Source organism: Myotis davidii, unplaced genomic scaffold (assembly GCF_000327345.1).
Source record: "Myotis davidii unplaced genomic scaffold, ASM32734v1 scaffold262, whole genome shotgun sequence".
Lineage (NCBI taxonomy): Eukaryota > Metazoa > Chordata > Mammalia > Chiroptera > Vespertilionidae > Myotis > Myotis davidii.
The window spans coordinates 856,545-865,745 of NW_006293541.1; the positions used below are offsets into that span (position 1 = coordinate 856,545).

Here is a 9,201-nt window from a genome sequence, read left to right on the forward strand (position 1 = left end):
AGTCACATTTATTTACACCTTTCTTTACTATATTTTACAAAAAAGGTAGAAACATTAATACATATATCTTTCTGTTTAATTGCTATTAAAATTTTAAAAAAATTAATTTCCAAGGGGCGCTGAGTAATATTTTTTCTGGAAAGGGAGCGGTAGGCCAAATAAGTTCGGGAACCACTGGCTTAAGGCATAGCGAAGGTACAGTCAATTTGCATGTTTGTCTTTTATTAATGTAGATTTCTTATATATAAAACAATGTGTAATGTACTGTGTCATCTATAAACACTTCTTAAATTTATCGAACCACCCTCTACTAGCCTTAAATGAATTTTAAATATATCACTGCCTCTGAAATGCTATCACAGGCTAACTGCTTTTCCTTTATCCAATCAACAACAGTTTTTCTACCTATTCAATTGCCCATGATTGTTGTTTTATGAGCACTTTCACATCTTTATCAACATTAATACTCTTTTTTTATAATTGCTGATCTGTGGTCTTTATTCTTTATTTTTTTATTGACTTCAGAGAGGACGGGAGAGGGAGAGATAAAAACTTCAATGATGAGAGAACCGTGGATTGGCTGTCTTCTGCACACCTCCTACTGGGGATTGAGCCCACAAACCGGGCATGTGCCCTTTGCTGGAATCAAACCAGGGACCCTTCAGTCCACAGGCGCTCTTCCCCCAAACCAGCTAGAGCAACATTAACACTCTTGATGGTCTCTTTGTTTTAAAATTGTGTTAAGCATTGTATTCACCAGCAACAAAAACATTCCCTCCTTTGTTGCCTGAGAGATGCTTTTTGTCATGCTAAAGTATCAGCATGAAAGGATTATCAGGTTGAAAACTGAAGTTTTGTTGACAACCGAGACATTATTTCTGTGAACAACTTGGTGGAGAACCACACTGTTTGAGATGGGAGATGCTCAAGAAATGAGGTGTTAAGCATTGTATTCACCAGCAACAAAAACATTCCCTCCTTTGTTGCCTGAGAGATGCTTTTTGTCATGCTAAAGTATCAGCATGAAAGGATTATCAGGTTGAAAACTGAAGTTTTGTTGACAACCGAGACATTATTTCTGTGAACAACTTGGTGGAGAACCACACTGTTTGAGATGGGAGATGCTCAAGAAATGAGGTTTGACTGTAGATTGTCAATACGTTGAATCTACTTATATGTATTTTTTATGTGATCCTCTACATTCCCTCTGCTAAAGGGTAATCACTATCCTGAAATCTGTGTTTCTCATTCATTTGTCTCAAAAAAGGTTTTAATTCACAAATATGTATCCCTAATCAATACAATCAACTTTATAAAATAGTCATGTTTTATGTAATATTCTATGACTTGCTTTATTTTTCACTCATTCTGTTTCTGAGATTTATTCACATTCTTGAGAGTAGCTTTAGACCCTATTCCCTTTTTCCTTTCAAGCACAATTTCAATTTCCTGAATATTCTCTGTAGTCTAAGAAGTGGAATTATCCAAGCAAAGCAAGCAATGAAGTTCTGGAAGAAAGATTCCCAGTCTTGGCAATAAGACAGCTCAGACATATTGACTTATCATTCAGTCCTTCAGCAGAGGGAATATGGAGGATCTCATAAAAGAATACATATAAGTAGATTCAACATATTGACAATCTACAATCAGTCAGACCTCTTTTCTCAAACGTCTCCCATCTTGAACAGTGTGGTTCTCCACCTAAATTTTTACAGAAAAAATGTCTCGGTTGTCGACCAAAACTTCAGTTTTCAACCTGATAACCCCTGACAAAAAGCATCTATTGGGGAACAAAGGAGAGAATGTTTTTGTTGCTGGTGAAATCAACGATTAACATAATTTTAAAACATAAAGAGACCATCAAGAGTGTTAGGGTCCAACCCCAACAGGTCCAGGGGTCCCCAAAGGTGTGGACGGAGTCAGCGAAGAAGGAATGACATGGAGACAGTGTTCAGTTGATCAGCAGCCTAGCCAGGATCTCTAGCCAGGAACTCCAGCCAAGTTCTGGTTATTGTCTTGTTACATCTGCATTTATACCAGTTGATTTTAATCCTGTCAATTTCTAAGAACAGTATGCCCTATATGCCAGGTCCCTTGAAACATATGCTGTGCAGATGTTTCTTCCCTGCAGCGACTGTGTCAAGCAGCAAGGACGGACCGGCTTCCAGCACAAGAGTGTTAATGTTGCCCTAGATGGTTTGGCTCATGGATAGAGCATTGGCCTGCAGACTAAAAGGTCCCTGGTTTGATTCCAGTCAAGGGCACAAAACAATTCACTCAGAAGTTCAACTTTAAAAGTAATTACTGACTACAATATTCTAACCTTTCATGTCTCCCAAGATCTCTAATCTTCCACTTTGTCTTTATTTGTACATCTTCCCACTAGACCAGGGGTGGGCAAACTTTTTGACTCAAGGGCCACAATGAGTTCTTAAACTGGACCGGAGGGCTGGAACAAAAGCATGGATGGAGTGTTTGTGTGAACTAATATAAATTCAAAGTAAACATCATTACATAAAAGGGTACAGTCTTTTTTTTCAATAGTTTTATTCATTTCAAACGGGCCGGATCCGGCCCACGGGCCGTAGTTTGCCCACGGCTGCACTAGACTGTAAGTTCCCTGAGAACATGTGAATCTTATGTTTCTCCAGTGCTTCAAAGTCCACTATGACTAGATCTAGCCACATCTTTGAACATTTTCCCACAAATTTGATCCACATTCTAATTACTACAATACTGCATCCTCTGAGCACACTAAGCTACTTCATACTTCTGTCTCTTTTTTATGGTAATCCTGTTGCTTCTCTTTCTTGTGCATATGACTGGCCTCTCATCTGTTTTCAAATATCAGCCTCATATCTAAACACATGACAAAGTTCATTTCCATATCTCTATTTTTATTTCTTTTTAAGCCATTACCTCTTCTCCCACCTCACGATTGCTACTGGTTATTTTTATCCTGAAATAAAATAAAAGCTGACTCCCAGAAAAAAGAATACAAAAAAATGTAGGAGCCTCTGGGACAACTTCAAGGGTACCAACATTTTCATTATGTTAGTGCTGGAAGGAGAAGAGAGTGAGCAAGAAGTTGAAAACCTATTTGAAAAAATGACAAAAACTTCCCTTACCTGGTGAAGGAAATATTCATACAAGTACAGGAAGCTCATAATGTACCAAATAAGATGAATCCAAAGAGGCCCACACCAAGACACATCATAATTAAAATGCAAAAGTTTAAAGACAAAAAATCTTAAGAGTAGCAAGAGAAAAGCAGTTAGTTTCCTACAAAGAAGCTCCCATAAGACTGTCAGCTGATTTCTCAACAAATACTTTGCAGGCAAGAAGGGATTGGCAAGAAATATTCAAAGTGATGAAGAGCAAGGACTTACCACTAAGACTACTCTATCCAGCAAAGCTATCATTTAGAATTGAAGGACATATGTAGAGTTTCCCAGACAAGAAAAAGCTAAAGGAATTTACCCCAAACCAATATTACGTGAAATGTTAAAGGGTATTTTTAAAGAAGTAGAAGAAGAGTAAATAAAAAAATATGAACAATAATATGGCAACAAATGCATATATATCAACAAATGAATCTAAAAACAAAATAAATGAAGAAACAGAACACAAACAGACTGATAGATGCAAAGAACATTTTGATGGTTGCCAGATGGGAAGGGAGTTGGAATTGGTAAATAAATGAAGGGATTCAGAGGTACAAATTGGTTGTTACAGAATAGTGATGGGGTTGTAAAATATAGCATAGGGAATATAGTCAATAATATTCTAATAACTATGTATGGTGTCAGGTGGGTACTAAATTTATCAGGATGATCACTTAATAAGTTATATAACGTCAATCACTTGGGACATACATGTGAAACTAATATAATATTGTATGTCAAATGTAATTGAAAAAAATGATTTAAATTTAAAAAGCTGATTCCCTTAAAATAAATATAAATTTAACAGCTCAGTTATGTTTTCTTCTATTAAAAATGGAATATATTAAGTCTTTGCATTTTAGTAAACATTAAAATTGATGTTAAACAATGAAAATGGTCATTATGTCTACCCCAAAACACATACCTCAAACTCTTATCCAACTACTTCAGGAGATTTACTAGAGAAAGCAGAAGCCATATATATGCTAACAAAACACTCTGTGAAAATTTGGGAAAAATATTTCTACAAAAAAATTGTTTTCCTTTCAATATATATTTGCTGCATCTATATCAATTCCTAAAACTCATGTGTGTTGGGTATGGCAGGGAATGGGGATGTTGGCCAAGCCTTGATTTCATTTAGGGTGCTGGGTTCATGAGTACTTAATATAATTATTCACAATAAATACCCAATAACTGAATAACAGTAGGCCAAGAACAGATACATGGTAACAGTATGTCATGAACCCAAGATCATGATAAATCATACTTTATGTCCCTAAAGATCCCATTAAAAAAAAAGCAATTTAAATATAACCATTTTACAAAAGTAATAAAACAAAAAGCAAAACCACTGTAGTGTTTGTGTATTTGCTTTCACTCTTTTTTCTATTCATAAGGGTGTGTAATAAAAAATACTATCTACATATAAAAATATACTTAGCTACCAACAGAGCATTTTATATAGCTGAAATAGTAAAATTATTTGGAACATTTCTCTAAAAAGTGATTTCTTACTTGATTTCCCACTTTTCTCTTTATTCTTCACACTTTTATTTCTGCTATATCCTATTAGTTGTGGTTTCGATTTTGATTCTCTTAGCCAGCTAATGTCAGTCTTGCCGTCATCACAGCTGTATTCTGTGTCAGTATCACTAAAGAGGTTTTTATTTTTATGACTTGTTACCTATTTAAAAAAAAAGAATACTCGTAATAGATGAAGAAATGTGTCTTATATGGCATCCAAAGTAAGTTAAGCCCCCAAAAAATTCCACAAACAAAACAACAAACAGAATAGCTTCTCATGTTTTTAGCAAACTAATCCACCTGGCATTAAGGACCTATCCAAGAAGTCATGAGAAAATCCAGATCAGAGATTTGTATTTTGTTTTCTGTGCTGTTGTTAATTAAAAGCTGAATCACATCAGCTTGCTTCCATAGAGACACAACCTATTACCATCAACGAAAGAAACTAAAGTTGTCACATCTATTACTCAATGATCACAGTAGCTCAGAGACCATTAAGAAAAGTCAAATTGGGAACATGGATAAGCTCTGAGGAAAAAAAGATCTAATTGTTTATGTTTTCCAGTTCTGTGACAATCTTTGGTATTGGAAAATTATTAAAAAAAATACTGGTTTTAATATGAGGATATTATAACTCACTCTTTTATCTTTGGTTTTGAGAGAAGGTTCGAGTTCATCATGATTCCTTAAACCAACCCTTAAATAAAAATATACATTAATTTTAATTAATCTTAAGTACTTTTTTCTTAAGGTAGCATGCATTGAACAGTTAGATCTGGATTTTCAGCCTTAGTCTTTACTAATTCACTTATATAATTCTAGCCAAGTGATGTTTCCTCTCTGACTTCACTTAATTATAAAATTACAAGATTAGATGAAAGTACTACTAAGTCCTTTCAGTTTTATCATGTAAGATGTACAACTAATATTAAAAGTGCACAGAATCTGGCCCTAGCCGGTTTGGTTCAGTGGATAGAGTGTTGGCCTGAGGACTGAAGGGTCCCGGGTTTGATTCCGGTCAAGGGCATATGCCCAGGGTTGTGGGCTCGATCCCCAGTAGGGGGTGTTGCAGGAGGCAGCTGATCAATGATTCTCTCTCATCATTGATGTTTCTATCTCTCTCTCTCCCTCCCCCTCTCCCTTCTTTTCTGAAATCAATAAAAATAATAATATAAAGAAGTGCACAGAATCTGCATTATTAACTTTAGAAATATAGTTGACTGTTAAAAAACACAGGATTTGAACTGCGCAGATTCCTTTATACACAGATTATTTTCAATAACTACTACAAATGTATTTTCTCTTCCTTGTGATTTTCTTTACATTTTCTTTTCTCTAGCTTACTTTACTGTAAGAATACTGTATATAACACATACAATATATACAGTATGTGTTACCAACTGTTTATGTTATCAGCTAGGCTTCTGGGTCAACAGTAGGGTATTAGTAATTAAGTTTTTGGGAAGTCAAAAGCTATACTCAAATTTGTAACTACATAGGGGTTTGGTGCTTCTAACCCCCATGTTGTTCAAGGATCAACTATAAATGCTGAAATAATAGGATAATAATGGGAGTAATTATGACAGTATTTCATATATTAAAAACTCTCAGATAAACGGGAAGGAAATGTTTAAGAAAAAGAATAATTGAGACAAGTGTATTTTAATCTGATTCAACTAATTATAATAAAGCACTTACAATTTTATTGGATTATCCATACAGGCTTCTCTAGCTGTAGCTTGAAATTCCTGGATCTATATTGTGAGTAAGCATTAATTTTTTTTTCTTAGTGTCAAAATAAGGTAAACAAAAACTAAAAGAAATAAACACAAAATCTAGTTTCTATCACTTCATATAGTCTTAAGATGTGACAACAAAATTAAGTTTAGAAAGCTAGAACTGTAAAATATACTAAAAATAAAATAGAGTAACTGTTTTAAATTTTCAAGCCAATTGTAAATACTTTAAATTATTGTATCTGTAAGAAAAGTGATTTTTCTTGATGAAGTAGTCTGAGTTCCTCCATGTCCCAATTACTCATTTTTCTCTACTTCAATGCGAAGGACTTGAAAGGAAACTAAATATAGCTAGGTAGATACCAAACAAATTTTAAAATGTTTAAAAATGTTTGGAAAGAGACTGAACTTTGGGTAGTGAGCTCACAATGGAGTATATACATGTTTTCTTACAAAGTTTTACACTTAAGTTCATGTTATTAACTAATGTTACTCCAATAAGTTTAATAAAAATAAACAGAATATATATTTTAAATATTTTAAAGCACATGGGTTATAATAACATTATGGTTATAAGGAAACCCCTCTAATGTGTGGAAATAATTAATGTGTGAAATAATTAATATGTGAAATGTTTGCTGTGTGAAGACCCCAATACTCTGTAACTTCCAAATGTGGTGAACACCCCACTATCTTGATGTGAATGCCCTAAAGCCCTTAAAGCATAAACACCCTGCTCCAGCACAAGGCACACCGTCTGGCTCACACTAATAAGACACAAGTTGTTTACCACCGGCTATACAAGCAACAGATTTTCCTCCAGTGAACATCTCCCGCCTGATGAAAGGAGGACTCCACGTCACTCTGTGAGACAAGCCCCTGACTGACTGCCCTGCTGTGTGAGCCTGAACCAATTGTGGCCACCTGTCTGTCTCGATCTTCCTCGTCCGTCTTTCGGTGTGCATCACCGGGTGGCCTTTGCTGGAGCCTAGGACCACTAGGAATAGGTAAATAAACCTTGTGTGACTGCATACTAATTCTGTCTTGTGTGTTCGTGTGTTCCAGTTCGGCTCAGATGTCTAGACATTGAAGTACCAGGGGATAGGCTGTTATTGCTGACTCCTGGTCACCTGCGTTTGTCCCACTAAGTCTAGACAGATAATCAATTAATTGGGGCATAATTGGGACGACATCTATATGAGGATGGAAATAAAATATACACACTAATAACTGCATCATAGTTACAAAATAAATACTGAATAAATACAAAATAACTACAGACTTCTAGCTTACCCCAAGTTTTATAATAGGCTCATCAGCTCCATTCAAATTAAAATTGTAAACATCATTCCTGTAAAAATGAAGAGAAATATTAACTCTATTATATAATAAACTTGTTTTCTTCAAATATAAAACAATTTGTAAAATTTATGAAAAATTACTTACAATGAATGTTCAGAAGTAACATTAACAAAAGTAGTCTTCAGTTGTCTATAACTTTTTTTCTGACCCTTTTCCTAAATACAAAAGTTTACATAAAACTATTCAAACTTGTATATTACTATACTTGGCAAATAAAGAACATGTGCAATTAAATTTTCATATACTTTCTAGTTGTTTTTCCACTAATATAAATTTTACATTTGTAACAGTTTCTTTAATGTGAATTAAATAAAAGCATTAAATATCCATACTTAAAAATACTGAAAACTGCCCAGCCAGCGTGGCTCAGTCATTGAGCATTGACCTATGAACCAGGAGGTCAGGGTTTGATTCTCAGTCAAGGCATATGCCTAGGTTGTGGGCTTAATCCCCAGGAGAGGGTGTGCAAGAGGCAGCCAATCAATGATTCTCATCATTGATGTTCCTCTCTCTCTCCCTCTTCCTTCTTCTCTAAAGTCAATAAAAATATATTTTAAAAATACTGAAGACTTCAGGATTAACTAAAAATATAAAGTATAAAGTAAAATAGAAAGTACTGAAAATCAAATACAAAATATAAGATCATATTGAACTTAGATAAAATGACCTCTCTGGTATTCCACAAGCTGAATTTTAGTGATTTTAGAATCACACATACACACAAAGCACTTTTAAAATACTCATTTGCTTTAAATCCTTCAATAGAAAAATCTTTGGGACAGGCTAAAGTTTATGTAAAATCTCAAGTATAAGCCTCAAAATTTTATCAACTAGGGCTCTTAGGGAAAAATATGTGTGAGATTATTCCTATAGACTACTGTTCAAATGTATTCAACCTGATCAAAAAATAGTGAGGGCAGAAAAGTTATTAAATAAAATTCCATAAGACAAGGAAACAGCAATAGGTATATTTCCATAAGACAAGAAAATTAGAAGTAGCCAAAAAAGGTCTATATTTACAAAATAAAGAAGGAAGAAAGCCCAGAGGGAATAGGAGGACAATGAAAAAGGGGGGCCTCAGGAGTCACTATAGCAACCAATTTGAAAGGGAATATTGACCAATCAGAGGGGATATTAGGACACAGGAACTACAGCCTTTATAAACTATGGAAACAGGAAGTCAGTGGGACTCTTCCCCCTCCCTATGTGGGAGTCTGTACTTGTTCTTTAATAAATTTCCACCGTTGCTATAAAATTTTTTTAAAATAAAATTGTTTTATTAAAATATTTAACTACTAGAGGCCCGGTGCACAGAAATTTGTGCAGGGGGTGTCCCTCAGCCCGGCCTGCGCCCATTCACAGTCCAGGACCCCTTGGGGGATGTCCACCTGTCGACTTAGGCCTGCTTGCAG

At 34.9% G+C, this 9,201-nt stretch overlaps 1 protein-coding gene across 1 annotated transcript in view; it reads right to left on the reverse strand.

The window, feature by feature from the left end:
- Positions 1-9,201, reverse strand: part of SYCP2 (synaptonemal complex protein 2) — a 96,068-nt gene that overhangs the window by 22,499 nt on the left and 64,368 nt on the right. The window contains 6 exon segments of the mRNA XM_006767251.1: positions 4,683-4,851; positions 5,266-5,268; positions 5,331-5,388; positions 6,390-6,445; positions 7,721-7,778; positions 7,874-7,944. Coding sequence (XP_006767314.1) covers positions 4,683-4,851; positions 5,266-5,268; positions 5,331-5,388; positions 6,390-6,445; positions 7,721-7,778; positions 7,874-7,944 — 415 coding nt within the window.